Raw genomic sequence first — 16952 nt, forward strand, 5'->3', positions numbered from 1 at the left:
GGAATTTTCCGTCTTAGTCATGCAATGTACCAAAAAGTGTGGTGCACGTTTTGATCATAAAATCAACTTTTTGACGTTCTAGTTGTCCTCGTCGGAGTGGTTGTTGGCGTGTTAAACATGTTGTCAAATGTTAACTTAGAAAAACAGTTCAGTTGCTTTCGTTTGGAAAAAATGACGCCGTCTCAGGGACAGTAAACTCTTTACTTTCTCCTTTACGGAGTAATTTAGTAAAAGAGGCCGATTTCTTCCCTGATATTGCGCGCCCGTCGGAACTTGCCGGTGATGCAGTGCTTTTCCTATTTCTCGCACTTCTTTGCAATCCTTTGATCTTACTACTCAGTTCGTTGACTTGGGCAAAGCTCATCCTTGCCTTTCCTTGTTCCTGCGGAGTTTCGCCACGGTCTATGCTCTCTTTGTCGTCGATCTCTTCTTCTAAAGGAGGAAGTTTTTTAATCGGTTTCGGGGCAAATTTGTAGCCTCGGCGATAAGAACTCGTCCTCTGTTGATTATAGATTCCGTACAAATGTAGTAACTCTTCTTGAACTGGCGAACAAGGTGTAAAAAAGTCAGAAACAGGGAGAAGTCCCGGCGCTGTGAAGGGGCGAACATTTTTCGTGTTTGTATTATCTTTTATTGGCGGCAAAGTACAGACTGTCGTAGGTTTCGCGCTGACGGTTTTACGTGTTCTTCGCTTCTTTTTCTGTTCGTGTTCCTTTTTATCCTCGGATGAGTAAAGCGCCGAAATAATTCGTTTTCCTTTGCGCTGAAGTTCCTTTTTCCATTGTTTAGCGCTTTTAAATTGTTCAAGATCACAAATTTCTTCAGACGCTTTGCCTTTTTGGATCAAACAATCTGCGCACTGAATATTACCGATTTTTAAAGCGTGAATTAGTGGCGTCTCACCCTTATGGTTTTGCGTATCAACGCTGAGATCATAGTGTTTTAATTTTTGAACAATCATCTCGACAATCGAGAGATCTCCTACCGTAATTGCGTGAAACAATGCCGTGTTTCCATCGCGATCAATTGTGTTCAAATTATAGTCCACAGCCTGTAGGAAGAGACTGACAAGTTTTCTCCGTTTTAAAATACACGCGTATGACAACGCCGTAAGTCCTTGTGCGTCTTGAGAACCAAGTTCAGCGCCGCTTTGCAAAAGCTTTTTCGCTAAACCAAGAGCTTTATCTTCGTCGTCTAGGAAACAGACTTCCATAAGCGCAGTTCTCTTGTCTGTTAGGCTACGACGGTTGATATCAAAACCTGCCTCGATTAACAAACGAGCCTGCCTCCATCGCCTGTTCCGTATAGCTTGACTCAAAGCCGACATGGCGTACAAAGAAAACGCCGATTTTCTTTGCGTTTTGAGTTCGCAGTTTGTTGATGAAAATCAAATATTGCACTGTTGTGCGCGAATCAAACCGAAACTGCAATAGCCCCGAAAGACAAAACAAGAAATCCGCACACAAATGTAGTGTATTTTGGCTTGGCCAATGACGTGAGAGGTTGACAGATCAAAACAGGTGATGCCCAAGTGCGACTTATTAGTTATGACGGTGAGAAGGTATTGCACCTGCACAATATAAGGTTAGATAATGAAACGCCGGATTTGTTATCTTTCCATTGCGGAAACAAAACTTCTATTTCTATTGTAGATTTCCGCGATTGTGAGAAAAGAAGTTTAATAATTTTACTTTACTCCTTTCGTCACTTGCATTTTGCAAAAAAAAAAGATTCGGGGTATTTGAGTTTCCATTTTGATCAAATCGGCTTCGTCAACAGACTCATGTACAAACATGGATAATTGACCCCAGTCTTTCTATTATCCATGGTACAAATAATGCAATTTGCAAACAGCGCCGTCTCCTTAGAACAAATAAAGCACTGTAACTTTAATGGATGATTAGTCAATTCTAAACTTAAACAATATTTCTCACGTAATTTGAATAATAAGGTTCTTGGCTTAATTACTGCAGTGAAAATTATAATATTATTATTATTATTGAGCCGTCCACTAAACTTTCAGCTGAACTTTGTCATTCGTAAGAAGTGTTAGTTTTTTTAGAAAAAAATTTTTTTGCTCGTCTTGTGATGAACAAGGCTTAACAATTTGTTTAGTTTCTTTTTCGCATACTTTCTGTGAGTACCTGATATTGCTTCTTAAGTCCTTTACCTCTTCATGAATTATTTAGACTGAGAAGTATTATTATGTTTAAGTCAAAAGCTCAGAAGTTACAAGGTGTTGGAGGTGATTATCCCAATAATTTTCTCCATATTTTCGGAAGCACGTTTCAATATTCAATCTCGTTGCCAGGGCCTCTCTTTCACATCCCCCGGATGACCCAAGCTGACACTTAATTTTTTATTGTTGTTAGAAATTATTAAATTTTATCTTTTTTCGTTACATTAGGGCATAGTAAATAAAATGCAATGGTAATAAGGCCCGTCAGAATTCTCTGTTCTATGTTTTTGTTAGCTTTTTTGGACTTGACTGTTTTCAACGTTCAATAGCATTCCTGTGATTCTGAACCAGTCGCCTCTAGTGACAATTGAGCGGGGTCAGGAATAAAAGTGCTGTGTCGTTTTCTACCTTTCTAGCTCTTCTCCCGTATGTGACGCTGACCTCTAAGAACCCCTACCCCATTATAGTCTATTCTGATCTGTGGCCATATTATTATAGACCCCATTTTAGTCACTTTGGGAAAAAAGTAATTTTCGCAATCCCAACTTAGTGACTTTTTGTTTATGCATCTACCTTATAAAGCCTTTTAACTCGGTCACCCGAAAATGATCTGACACATTTGTTAAACTTTAATAGTGTGGTGTAAATCTTTCTATTTTTAAATCCCTATATACCTTAATTTTCTGACCCCCAAAATCCTGAAAATATGCGACCCCACTCTAGTAACTCTTATAAAAATGCAATTCCATAATAGTCAATCCAGTCGTGAAAATGCGACTCCATCCAGCGGCACATACCCATTAGCTTGTTATTGGGAAGTGCCTCCGCCCCCTCTCCCCGGGCTCTCCTCTTTGTTCCACAAATTGAAGGTCTCAACAATTATTTCCAATATGCAATAGCCATTCAATATCCCAACAATTGCATGTACAAATTATCTTGCGGGATAAAAGGAGACTTGACAACCAAAAAACGTACAAAATATAAGGCAGAACAGCCAGGCTGAATTCATTTGCTCCTAAGCGAGATACTTTGTGTTGGCTTACTTCAGGCATGAATTGGTAAGGCAAATACCGCGAATAAGGAACGCAGGCTCAACGTTTCTTCGAGTTGTGCAAGAAAAACATGGCCGGTAACACGTGAAGGAATTACAGTAATGGTAAGCTTTGTTTAAGAGTTTTCCTTGTAAGGTTTTGCCAATAGATAATCATTTGTCGTATTCTGACTTACATTGAAATGATCATTGTTACAGGGAAAGAGAAAGAAGCCGTTTATAGACAAGAAAAGCGCTCATAGTTTTCAGCTTGTTCATCGAAGTCAAAAGGATCCTCTTCAAGCTGATGAGGAGAGCTCCAAGCATGTCTTACTGCCCTTAGATTCTGAAAATCAGGTAAAGATCCATCGTTTATCATAGTTACTTCCTACAACCCTGACTCCAGCTGATACCTCTCTGTTATTCTCGTATTATTAATTTTGTAACCATTTTCTCTTTCGAATTCGATCATCCAGCTTTGCATTTTGTCCAAGGTGTCTTAAAACTTCCTAAAAACTGGCCATCTGGCCGTGCAGGTTTTGGTTTAATAGTCCAGTTTCGAATTTAAAATTACCGCTGAATACAAACATTAACGACACATTCATATAGGTTTAGCCTTGACATAACGTAAAATATTCACAAATTCCAGCAAGTAAGTGTTTTTTAATTGAAATTTGAAAATACACAATAGACAGAGTAATAAACAAGTCTTCGTCTCGTTGGAATTTGGAATATATTTACTTCAGATGGAGGCTAAGCCTGTAAAAGATGCATCTTCACTTCTTTTATTCAGCGGTCACAGTGAACTCAAAGCTGGACTATTATATTCAAGACTAGTAGGTTTGTTAGGAGGTTCAGTCTTGGAATAAATAAATAAAATAATGAATAAATAGAGGCATGATTCCCGCTGCCCTCATTTCACTGGCACCTATGGAGGGCTCGATTCTGATGTGACAAGCCCCTTTTTTGCCTCAATTCAGGTTCAGGCAACTCTCTGATCTGGGCTCAAAATAACAGTCTGTCAATGGACAATGTCTGGCTAGAATAGCAACTGGACCGCCCCAAAACTTCAATTGCTGGTCATGTTGACCAGTCATGCTCATTCTCATTTTTGAACAAAGAGCTAATTCCTGAGCACCTACAGATCTTACACTTTTGTCTCCTTGTAAAAATACAATCACTTTCACAAATAGAAAGTAACAAAAGGATTTGTTAACTTTTTTCCTTTATTTTTTTATTGGTCAGAAATGAGACTTGACCGAGTAAAAATTTCTTTTGGAGCCTTTGTATAGATAAGAAATGAAATAGAGCCATCGTAGCTTATACGCTCACAAGTGTAATATTTTTTTCTTTGTCTTCAGGGTACAAGTGGTAGTGGTTCTAAGTGAGTACATTGTTACACTTCCTTTTACAATTATTTTTCACAATTTTTGTTTTCCACTTAACAAGGCTAAAGTAAACATGCAAGTGAAACAAACATTTCTGTAATTATAGACCTGCCAACTTTTTCTGTGTCAAATGCATGAGATTTTCACCTTGTCATGACACAGCAACTTCTGATAATTTCCAACAACTTTCCGAAGACTTCCAAACAACATTTTGAGCACTTCTGAAGCTATTAAAAAGACAAAACTTTTAGTGTGTTTTGATTTCGTTTGGACACTAAGGGTACATTCCTTGGGGATGTTCAGGATCAAGATCATGTTCCGAGATTACTCTGTTCATTTGATCTACCATGTTCCGAGCCATCTCAGATCACTGATCCTAAACTGTATCATCTCAAGGGAACACACCCTGAGTCATCATTGAAAGCCTTTTTGGAATATTTTCATGAAATTTCAATTGAATTTTTACTATTAATCATCTGTTAAAGAACGTTTGTCAGGATTTGTGAGTTAGGAGTGCGAAATAATTGTCCTTGATGCGTGAGAGGGAGGTTCATCTCAATTAATTTGGGATACAAGGAGGGGCACATTATAATAAAGAGGGGGGCCATTATATATTGCAGATGCTACCCATCAAATCCCACCAGCCCCCCTTCCCAATAACAATGAACAGTCCCTTAGTCCACAGTTGTGAAACTCCTGCACAATACATGAGAGTTGGCAGGTATAAGCTTAAAGTGAACTATATTTGCTTTTTTAGAATGAAAAGGTTTGTGGTTTTTATCTCTTGTTTTTCAGTGATAATCAAAGAAGGAATAAGGATGAAGAACACCAGCATGGTATTTTCTTTGATGATGACTATGATTATTTACAGCATCTCAAACCTCGCACCAATTTGTCACTAGAGCCACTACCAGATAACGTCACTGTGGTAGAGACCAAGAAACCTACAGATCAATTTAAGGTACTCATGACAAATTACTGCTTCAAAGTAGTTTTAAGATGTGGTAGTTTCTTGGTGTTGCGGACGTTACAGTGTGATCACCAATTGACGTAATACAAAAGACTGTAAAGACACACTAAACAATACCCACTCCACAATGCAAAAATGAACTAACAATAATTGTTTCCACAACACCAAGAAAAAACATCCCAAAAAAAATAAAAATAAGTAATATATCTGTTATATAGTCTTAAAAGATTACGGGTTAAAGGTAGTAAATCTCTATGTCATACATCTCTTCAATGTGTTGTTACTAACAGAACATTGTATATTAATAATAGTGTTGTTTTATTTCTGTTTTATTTGTCAGTTTGGTAATGTAAAGTTACCAAGTGAAGCATTTGCCTCAAGTTATGAAGAGCCTGAAGGACTCCTTAACCTTGCTGCTCCAACATTTGGTAATTTAAATCTAGTGTCTCATTACAGCAGCCTACTTATAATGACTGTCTTTCTAAGGTCCATGTTCTTCTGCCATGTCTGTGTGTATTATTAAGTGAATAGACCCTTCTTCCAGGCTTGAACTTTGACTTGAACTTGTTGGAAAATCCATCCATGTTGCTGGAAAGAGCGGCTAAAATGCGGTAGACTTGCCAAGGTTTGGAATGATACAATGTAAGGGTGCCAAAATTTTTATACAGACATTTGTGTGGTGGGTGAGGGTATGCAAGTTTCTTCACCCCACAATACAAAATTAATGTCTTTAAAATTCACAGAATTTTGCAGAGCTACATGTATACATGTATCTGTTACAGGTCAAAATTAAATTCAGTTTAAAATTTTTTAAATTAGGTTGATTCTCAATAGTTGTATATCGTAGTTGTGAAGAAACCTGAAATCTTGACCTTGAGAATGACTCTCTAAATGCACATGTTCTTACATTTAGTTTGCAACAGAGTTAATCAATTGAGTTAATTGAAGAGTAGTATATGTGTAATAAAGTGAAGAGAAATGATTGAGGATGTATGGAATAAACCCCTCCACATTTTATTTCCAAGTTTTGATAAAGACCAGATGGCAAAATTATTCATTGACACTGCTGGAATGTGTGCCTTACCAAGTTTAAAGGTGATAACATTAAATTTTAACATTAAAAGCGAATGAAGATTTTTTATTGTTGCTCCACAAAGTTGTGAAATTTTACAGATGTTTGTTATATCTTCGTTAATTTTCAACAAATTATATTCTAACTTGTCATCCTTAATAATTTTAAGGCATTCTTTTAGTTGTGTTGACAGATCTTTGCTAACTGACCCCAATCAAAAGTTGAAAAACACTGTGGAATTAGGGTCTAATACTTACTACATGAAGTCCAGCTGAAACAGCTGGTGATATTGCGTATCCTTACAACTTTGTTTTTTCTTCTTTTATCTTGTCAGGCCCTCGTCCAGACCTGGACCCTGATGTTGTTGCTGCCCTGGATGATGCACTTGATTTAAATGATCCTGATAATGTTCTTGATGACGACTTTGTAATAAAGGTAATTATGATTCATGGTATTGAATGTCGCTGTTATTTTGCATCTCAGTGAATTAAAAAATACTCTTTATAAGACCTACAGGGAGTAATGGCATTAATTTTTGGGTAAGTTAAACTCACAGCTATAAGCCAATTCCCCCTCTACGAGTCAGATTTTTATTCAAGTTAGGCTAAAGTTTGGTAAAAATCCCTCGGGTTATAGCCGATAAAATACAGCAGTTGAGCCATTTTCTGGTCAGTGTCTGGCTATGAAAGGGCTAAAACTTACCAAAAAGCCATTAACAGGTTGTGCACTTCACAGCCTTCTGAAATGCGAAATACTAGCTGCGGAAGCCCTTCAATGGGACAATGGGAGAAAACTCTCAGGGAGACCACAAAAGGCCTTATCCAACCAAGGACAGGAATGGATAAACCCCAAAAAGCATTTCCCAGAGGATGGCATCAAGGATTACACCAAGACCAAGAAAGTTGGAGATGCCTGACAGTCAACTGATGATGATGATGATGATGATGATGTCATATCATGCTTCTTTGAATACTTGCCACCATCATCACAGCTATAATCTTTATTTAATGGCTTTGACTGCTAAACAAGTTGTCTTTGTTGTTTTCAGGCAAACAGAGAAGGCTATGAAAGGTAATTAAATTTAGGTTGGTGTTTTGTCTAAAGGAGTAGTCAACAAATGAGACAGTAATATTGTTCTTTGTAATAGGCAAATTTCACAATGGACATAATTTTTATCAACAAACCTCTACCATTCCTTATGTGCACACTTCAAAGGTCCTTTTTTTAGCAGATTTTTTGTTAAAAATTATAAAAACTTCTCTCACTGACTGAATGGTAATATTTGTCATCTGCAGTGATGATGATTTGATCAGAAGTGGTGAAGAAGATTCCGATGATGATGATGAACTTATTCCTTCTGATGAGGCAGATGATTCTGATTCTAATGATGGGATGTCATTCTTTGAAGAAGAGGAAACTAAGTCAAGGTTTACAAACTATTCCATGACATCCTCTGTTCTGAGAAGAAATGAAGGTACGTAAAATTTTAACCCTAAGTCCCAAGAGTGACTAATATCAATTTTCTCCCACAATGCATCTATACACCATCAAGAGAAAAGGTAATTAGAAAGAAAAAATGATCATCAAAGGGAAAATTCTTGGATCTTTAATCAAATTCTCCCTACTGATTCTTTAAGGAAATATATAGAGTTCAGCCTGGAGAATTCATATGTAGATCTTGGGGCTTTGAGTTTAGATAAAGTTTAGTATGTGTAAGATTTTCCAATTTGTGAGAAGTTTTTTAAAACCAACAAATTTTGCTTGTCAACTGTATGTTTGTTTTATGTTACATTGCTGTTAACACAGTTCTGCAACTAAAGTTTGTTTTGTATTTTTATTTCAGGTTTAAAGCTCATAGATGAAAGATTTGAAAAGGTAGGAGTTGAATAAATAAGTAATAATAATATGTGGTGGAGATAACCGACAACTTTTGTAACTAACTGAGACAAATTTTTCCCATACTGTAATAATGTTGGTTTTGAACTGAATTTTAGTTAATGGAGGAGTATGACGAAGATGAAATTGGTGCCCTCGATCATGAAGAACTGGAAGGGACAATCAACCCTGACAGTGAGCGACTTAATGCTCTTGCTGATGAATTTATTGAAAGCCAACAGAACCAAGAGTAAGTGAAATAATCAAATGCTTTCCAATACGGGAAAGAGTTGTGTGAAGGACAATCTGAACAAATCAAGGGTTACTTTTTCTGACAACTTGCACAACTTTCTGACAACTTGAGGTTAAATATGGTCTCAGGCTGCTTTCCAAAAGTCAGAACTGGCCATGTTTATTATTCAGGAACTAACTGATCTAGCTGGACTGTTTTGATTAGCTCCCAAGTGGAGCGGGTGAAAAAAGAAAATCGGTGAGCAAAGCAAGCATAGCATGGCCTGGGGGAGATAAAAAGGCTGGGGAGCCTTTAGACTTTGTTTTGATGCCGCCCATCCACCCACTTGCAATTTCCTGTAACAAATATGTCAATAACATGTCAATAAGGTAATTAGACCTCTGAAATTATAGTGTTTTTTATGCTTCAATACATTGGCTTCAATTACATTCACATGCACATGGGTATTTTTATGTCGATTTGTTGTTATTTTGTAGCCTTTCTAAGGTGAAGGAAGGAGAAGCTGTCATGAGCCTTAATAAATTTGTTGATGGCAATGATAGTGACAGTTGTCCAGATGAACTGGTGAGAGTAGCAGAGCAACCAAAGGAGAAATGGGACTGTGAATCAATTTTAAGTGAGTACAGTGCTGGCTTATCATCAGCAACGGAGAAATTTGTTTCATTGGTTGAAAAGGGTGTTAAAAGTAATATAACAACTTGCTAAAAATTTGAAACACTTACAAATTGCTCCAGTTTTTTACATGAATAGCTAAGCCATTTCCGAGTTTCAAAAACTCTCATTTTCAAAACGAGGCTAAATGGAAAACCTCTCTTGTGAAAGTAGTTTTATTTGTAGGAGAATAAAAAACAATTTTCATATCAATGGCTTTGCACCTAGCCTCGCTTTGAAACCGAGGCTTGAAACACCTCAGAAATGGCCTGTTGGTAGTCAAGTGTGGTGGACAGCTGATTTTGAACAAGTATCTGATACAGTCCTCTCGTGCTAGTGTATAATAATTAAATTTTGATCCTGCTCACTCCAGTAGCTCAGTGGTAAAGCGTCCAATCGAGAACTCAAGAGGGTTGTCAGAGTTTGAATCTCTTCTGGAGCTCGGAATTTTTTCCTGTGCTTTCTGATGCTTGATTTCTCCTTCTTTCATAATAATTGTTTGGTGCGCTATCTTGAAGTTTTATTGTGCAATACAATTAAATATTGGCAATTTGTCTTAGAGCGGTTCCATAAGTAGTCAGCAAACTTGTGTATACAATCACTGGTTTTGCGTTACACTTGTGGTATAGTAAATAAGTTACTACTCTTGCAGTTCAGTTCCTTGTTTTAAGGTTCTTTGGTTGCACCTGAGTTCAACTTATTCTTTTCTCTCTCCATTGCTTGTCTGTGTCACCCTGGTTGGACATGCTTTGAGAGGAAAATTAACATTGCTTTTCAATGTTTGAGGGACAACCTAAAAGTGATAGTTACATATGCATTACATACTAAGTCTGATTTGAGGGTTTGGCAGATAATACCCACAAATAATTATCTGCAAGATGAGTAACAATTTTTAGCGGCTGACCTTCACCTGGTTACTTCGCAGTGTAGCTCTGGTTACTCGATCCGCTATAGAAATTTTATCTTCAGGACATAAACAGTTTTCTATCCCTTTTCGCAGCCTACATTGTATAAAACTGGTTTAGACCCCCTTCATAGCCCAATGTTAGATGTAAAGTTTTTAAAAAATAGATAAGAATTTCATTCACTCATTGTACCTGGCGTTGAAGCTCCTTTTGAAACTGAGCGTTTTTGAAACTGAGAAATGTAAAAATTACGTCAAAGTTTGAAACAATAATCTTTATCTACACGTCCCGTGAGGAGATTTTTTTCGCCTCTTTTTTCGTTAATGCTACTAAAAAAGCTTATTTTGTTAGGAAGTTAGTTATACTTAAGGTGGCTCGACTGGATTTTTTTGGGGGCGATACCTCCCAAGTTTGAGCATTAACTACGTCGCCATAAGTAAAGATATGGAAAAAAGGTTTCCACAACTGTATTATATAAAGATGAAAAATTCTTATGATTTGGGTTTTATTGCAATCGGAGTCGCCATGGCAACGTAACGACGCCATTACGTTTTTTATTTATCTTCGTGTTTCTCCGTACCAGGAGTTTTTTTAAGAAATCGCTTAAGGGAGTTTGTGCCTGCCATAATTGCCTCAATTATGGCGAAGTTTGAACAAATTCTATGAGAGCGTTTTCGAAATATTTTGAAACGAAGTTTTGAGCATCATAAAAACAGTGAAATAGCATGCTATCCACACAATTAGCTAATTTTTTAAGAAAATGATAAGCTTTGGAAACGCGGTTTCATCTCATTGTGATTTGATTCCATTGAAAACTGTGTACAAAAAAAGAGCGGAATTGCTCTGGGCGATCGCGAGTAAGGTGAATTTTATTACTTGCATTCAGCTGTTTTTGTTACAGTTTTTGCACGTAATTTGGTCCACGCCTACAAATTTCGCATTTTTCAAAAAACCGCTCGATAAATTTTTTTATAAATTGGAAAATCCCGAGATCAATCGTCAATAAATATACCCTGCAAGTTTCAAGAACATTGAAAACAGGAAAGGCTTTTAAATAGGGCCTCAAATATGACCAATTTTTCCCCCAGATTTTGTGTTTACAAGTGAGCGTCCTTATTATTCACTGGCATTGTTTTCAAGAATCATATGCACGTGCACATTTAGCAAAAAAAAAAAAAATTTGCATAAAAAAGAACTCTCGATTACTTTCGGAAGAAATATCCGGAATATGCTAATAATTGGCTTGTATCACAGATAGCAGTGAGAGCCGAGACGGTGAACGTCACGGCTCATCTTGTAGGATGTAACACTTAATTATCTTACTCAGGTTATAACATCGCTGAAACTCTTAGAAAGAGTTGCTGTGATGTTAGAAAATATCAGTAATTTCTTTATTCCGGAGATTTAACCGAGGGTCTCTTTTGATGCAAATTCTATCTTTTTGCTAAATGTGCACGTGCATATGAAACTTGAAAACAATGCCAGTGAATAATGTGGACGCTCACTTGTAAACACAAAATCTGGGGGGAAAATTGGTTATATTTGAGGCCCTATTTAAAAGCCTTTCCTGTTTTCAGTGTTCTTGAAACTTGCAGGGTATATTTATTGACGATTGATCTCGGGATTTTCCAATTTATAAAAAAATTTATCGAGCAGTTTTTTGAAAAATGCGAAATTTGTAGGCGTGGACCAAATTACACGCAAAAACTGTAACAAAAGTAGCTGACTGCAAGTTACTAAAATTCTTTTTACTCGCGATCGCCCAGAGCAATTCCCCTCTGTTTTTATACGCAGTTTTCAATGGAATCAAACCACTATGAGATGAAGCCGCGTTTCCAAAGCTTATCGTTTTCTTTAAAAATTAGCTAATTGTGTGGATAGCATGCTATTTCGCTGTTTATATGATGCTTAAAACTTCGTTTCAAAATATTTCGAAAACGCTCTCATAGAATTTGTTCAAACTTTGCCATAATTGAGGCAATTATGGCAGGTACAAACTCCCTTAAGCGATTTCTTAAAAAATCTCCCGGTACAGAGAAACACAAAGATAAATAAAAAACCAAATGGCGTCGTTACGTTGCCATGGCGACTCCGATGGCAATAAAACCCAAATCATAAGAAATTTTCATCTTCATATAATACAGTTGTGGTAACCTTTTTCCCATATCTTTACTCATGGCGACGTAATTAATGCTCAAACTTGGGAGGTATCCCCTCAAAAAAATCCGGTCGAGCCACCTTAAACGGGAAACGGAGAGCGGGGAACGAGCACGGGAAACGGGAAAATGAAAAATGGGAAGAAAACAGAGAATTGGAAATGAAGTTACTGATAAGGCTAGGGTTCAAGTTAGGTTTTGTTCCCATTTTCGATTTTCTCGTTCCCCGCTCCCCGTTCCCCGCTCCCTGTTTCCCGTTTTAGTAACATCCATTTTGTTACTACTTTAGATTTATTTATTGCCGTATATTCGCCAGGTACCTACTCCAATCTTTACAATCACCCAACACTGATCAAGGACCCTCCAAAGGTATGAAACTGTTCAAACAGGTTTCTCTTCCACGCTTGGCGGAATTGTTTGTTTGGCTGACCGCGGGATGTTTCAGTACATGTTCTAAGGTTTCTTTGCAAACTTGACCAATTAAATTTGAGAACGGAATTTTCGCCCAGAGAATGTGTTCTCGAAATTAAATTTGTACCGGTCATGTTGTCGTTTTCAATGGTTTCTGTCGCCACATTTAATCCTGATAAGTTGAGACTCCACCTTTGATGATGGAAGAGCAGGCGCATGTCCCTTGAGACCCGCGGTACCATGAAACATCGTCAAGCCGTGGGGAAGAGGTTGGCTAACACGTCGACCACATAGCTGATTCGATGTCAGATTTTTGGAACAATTACGTTTTCGGTGACCTTAAACGCAGTTTTTGTTTAAACAGTGGGCAAAACTGAAGAAAAAAGTGCGTTTTCAGGTTTGTTGGTATAAATATGGACGGGGCCTTTATTACTCTAGGCGAGGCCTAAAACAGTGTCGCCAAAACAGAGCGTGGTGCATTAAAGGAGACCCCTCGCTCAGTCCTCCTTTCGTTTGAGATTGTGCTTGTTTTGCTTGTATTGCACATTTCTTTTCGTATACTTCACAGCTTTTTTTGGTTCTTTTCTAGGTAAAGCCGATAAAGTTATCCAAAGCTGGAATTCCCCTGGGTGTATTTTCCCAAGGAGGGCCCAGTAATGCTGTGAAAACAAGTGAGATTAAAGAAACAGAAGAAACAGAAAAAGACCTGCCTCGCGTTACAGTCAGACATAAAGATGAAACAAAGGAAGAGAAAAAACAACGGAAACAGGAAGTGAAGAGTGAAAGAAAGGTTAGTTCAGTTCATATCAAGTGCAAAAGGGAATAAATGTTGTCCATAAAATTCGCTTGGGTTAAGAAGTGAGCTATTTTTGGGGGCAACCGAAACACAAAAATTTCGCTTGATGTCAGTAAGGTGAAAGACGGTATTTTGCACTCCCAAACATTGCAAGCTCTGTCTCGATGTTATAAATAAATAGCCTTGGGATTGGAGCCAATCTGACACGGAAAGATGGTTTGAATGAATCAATGTTTATTTTTTCTTGTTTTTTATTATTATTATTTGTTTGTCTGTTTGTGTTTTAGGTGAGGCGAATGGAAAAGAAAGCGAACAAGATAGCTTTTAAATCTGAAAAACAAAGACAAGAGCAGTCCTTGATAAATACAAAACAGCAGCAAGGAAGGAAGCTCTGACGACTGAGTTTTTAACAGTTCATTGTTTTAGTCCATGTATATATTTTAACCTTCAGAATATACTACTACGTTTGCTGTGATAGCTGTGCGTAGCACGGGCAGGTTAGACAGACGAGACATTTTAAAATACCGTATTTTCTCGATTAAACGCCCCCGGTGTTTATTTAAAAATCAACAGCTTTGACCCGACGTTTAATCGAGAAAATATGATAGTCGTCTTTTTTCAGCAGCCATTGGCGTCCGTAAAGCGGAATAAGCTGCTGGTTTTCACTGTCGCGCTATCGAAAATAAAAATAGAACGCGTTCAATTGATAAAGTTTACAATCTGGGAAATGAAAACATTTTCCATATGCGAGATATTCGAGAAATGTTTTACTCAAATTTATAAAGCTTTGTATGGAGTCGCCATGTTGGTCTCCCTCTGAGGGGCATCAACATGGCGGCCGGAAACCAACAGAAACATCTATTACCAAGTTTTGATATGAAAGGGCGAATTCATCCCTCGAGGAACTCATGAAAATTAAAATAATACTTTTCCTTATATAAGGACTGTTCAGATAGCAAAAGCCCCCAAAATAACTGAGTCAACTTTTTAACCTTCATGACAGCTCTCTTAGCCGCTTCGTTATTAAAAATGCCGTGTACTGCAAAAGGTTAGAAATTCAAGCGTTCTCATTCACAAAACGAAGAACCCTTTCTTTCGAAGTGAAAATCTGTACGTTTTAAGCGTCTCTGACACTTTCTGAAAATAAAACTCAGGAGGATCGACAATTCTTTATTTTTGAATTTTGGTGACGTCACGTAAAAACAGCCCTTCAAAACGAGGCTAGGTGCAAAACCTTTCCTTTCACGAGGCTACAACTGTACGGACTTTGACGAGACGAGCGCAACTAGTTTGCAACTCGCCTGACAGTATTGTGAAAATGAATTTTATTTGCGTGAAAATTAAGAAATCACTTTCTTATCAATGGCTGCGCACTTCGCCTCGCTTTGAAACAGAGGCTTGAGAAGACTTGGAAATGGCGAACATCACGGTGTTACCCCGCAAGTGACGTAATGCGAAAAAAGGGAGTCACAAAACAATGGCTAACCAGCAGTGGTTTCCGCACCACCAAGAAACAGCAGGAACTGTAGATAACAATTACGTGTATTAAAGACAAACGTTTTCGGACCGGAAAATGTAAACGTAGTATTTTACCACAATAAAGATTACGCCCGATATTTGTGATGAAAATTGCTCCATTTCATTTTTCAGTCTTACAGTTCTCAGAAATTCCAGCCTGAAATTTCCTTAAAAATATTGTTAAATTTCAATCTTGAAACTTGCACGCTCAAGATAGTTAGGGAATCCGAAATTATCTAGTTTTATATTAATATCGTGGGAAGTTGTTCGCGAGTGTCAGGAAAGGACGCTCTCCGCCCTCAAGCGGCATCGCCGCTCATGCGCGAGGGATACTCGCCTTTCGAAATGAAGGGCTTTCTCGAGGGTTAGGGTAGTATACTGGCTGCGAATGGTCTGTTTGCTCCCTTGGCAGAGCGCTTAAGTCTCACCAGACAAGAACTGAAAAAAGTTCAATGCAAAGATCTGTATATAGACGAAAAGAGATAGGGATTCCGGCTTAAGTGAAAATATAAAATTAGCGGTTAATTTATTTCTCTGACGCTGATATCCCTTACTACTTTTTGGAAGTTTTAGCCCTATAATTAATAACTCCAGTACCCATTTTTTGTTTTGTTTCCATTTTTCAATTTCCTAACCTATGAGCAGGCTCTCTGGTGCGAATTCGGGAAAACTGTTGGCGCAGCCTATAAATGTCCTGTTCGCCCTGCTCGTTCTCGTTCCTTTTTTCAGTAATAATACTCCATGCTGTCACCCTGGGATGGGTAGTATTGGGTACTGCCTATAGTGACCTGTACAGGGAGGGTTCGCCCGGAACGGGTAGGTATATACAAGGGTAGGGATTTCACTAGTTGAGATATATAAAAGGATTGGGAAATCTATCATTTTGGTCTGTAAAAGGACCTGAAGGTGCCAACAGACGCATTTTAGGGCTGTGAAAAAGCCAAGAAAACTTCATGGTTTAGTGGTCTATTCAAGTTTTAAAAGACATAACAGTTGAAACGGGTGCAGCGTTCTAAACTTGGTACAGTGGAACCTCTACTCAACGGACACCTCCATTCAGAGGACAAAAAATTTGGTCCCGGAAAAATGTTCACATTGTCTTTGTATTGCTACCTCTATTGAAGGGTCTTGAAGGGACATCTCTGTGCAGGGTAAAAACACTTTTGTCACTTTTTGTTGTCCCCGAAACCCTGGTTTAACCTCTATTCAGGGGACACCTCAGCACTCAAAAGTGACTGGCCACAAAAATCATTGATAAGTGCACTTATCACAATGGCGACAGCTTTCAAAACATGGACTATCTCACCTAAATCAAAAATCGATGTACTGCACTTGTGGGAATTCAACACACAACATCGCAGAGTAGCCCCCCGTCCCCCACCGCTGACGACGGAATCAGTTTGCATCAGCGTTCATGTTCTCAGGGGTCATGAAGGGCGGTTTTTCTCGGACTGTTTCGGACGCCTGTATGCCCAGCATTTTCGTCACTCAGTTATCTGGTTATTGGCCATTTTTATGGTCTATGGATCGTTACTTACTGAAAAAAGGTCATGCAAAACGTGGGCTGCCGACTTCTTTCACTGTAAATTATGATAACAATGATATTTTACAAACATAAATCATGAATTTGCAGGCTATTTGGCTTCGCACGCGCTGTGATTCGCGCTGTGTGGGGTTTGAACATCAACTGTGTGACGTCAGTTTATTACGCAAGGACCACACCACCACAATGTGTTCGCGGGCTCGTC

The 16952-nt window shown here is 38.1% G+C and overlaps 2 protein-coding genes across 2 annotated transcripts; one reads left to right on the top strand and one right to left on the bottom strand.

Annotated features, from left to right (window-relative positions):
• Window positions 1-112: 112 nt before the first annotated feature.
• Window positions 113-1468, bottom strand: LOC140952629 (uncharacterized). Its single transcript, XM_073402062.1, has one exon. The coding sequence runs from the start codon at window positions 1325-1327 to the stop codon at window positions 149-151; it is 1179 nt and encodes a 392-aa protein (XP_073258163.1). The 5' UTR covers window positions 1328-1468; the 3' UTR covers window positions 113-148.
• A 1814-nt stretch (window positions 1469-3282) lies between these two features.
• Window positions 3283-15315, top strand: LOC140952580 (protein LTV1 homolog). Its single transcript, XM_073402007.1, has 14 exons — window positions 3283-3335; window positions 3429-3566; window positions 4571-4593; window positions 5393-5558; window positions 5908-5995; window positions 6974-7074; window positions 7688-7710; window positions 7935-8113; window positions 8483-8514; window positions 8634-8764; window positions 9244-9383; window positions 12796-12848; window positions 13480-13680; window positions 13974-15315. Exons 1-14 carry the CDS (start codon window positions 3333-3335, stop codon window positions 14079-14081), a joined length of 1386 nt encoding a protein of 461 aa, XP_073258108.1. The 5' UTR covers window positions 3283-3332; the 3' UTR covers window positions 14082-15315.
• Window positions 15316-16952: the final 1637 nt, after the last annotated feature.

This window comes from Porites lutea, chromosome 11, assembly GCF_958299795.1.
Source record: "Porites lutea chromosome 11, jaPorLute2.1, whole genome shotgun sequence".
Taxonomy (NCBI): domain Eukaryota; kingdom Metazoa; phylum Cnidaria; class Anthozoa; order Scleractinia; family Poritidae; genus Porites; species Porites lutea.

Coding starts and splice junctions, on each gene's coding strand:
- LOC140952629 (XM_073402062.1), bottom strand. CDS start 1,327: ATGTCGGCTTTGAGTCAAGCTATACGGAACAGGCGATGGAGGCAGGCT.
- LOC140952580 (XM_073402007.1), top strand. Junction 8,114..8,482: donor TGTTCTGAGAAGAAATGAAG/GTACGTAAAATT, acceptor TTTTTATTTCAG/GTTTAAAGCTCATAGATGAA. Junction 9,384..12,795: donor GGACTGTGAATCAATTTTAA/GTGAGTACAGTG, acceptor TATATTCGCCAG/GTACCTACTCCAATCTTTAC.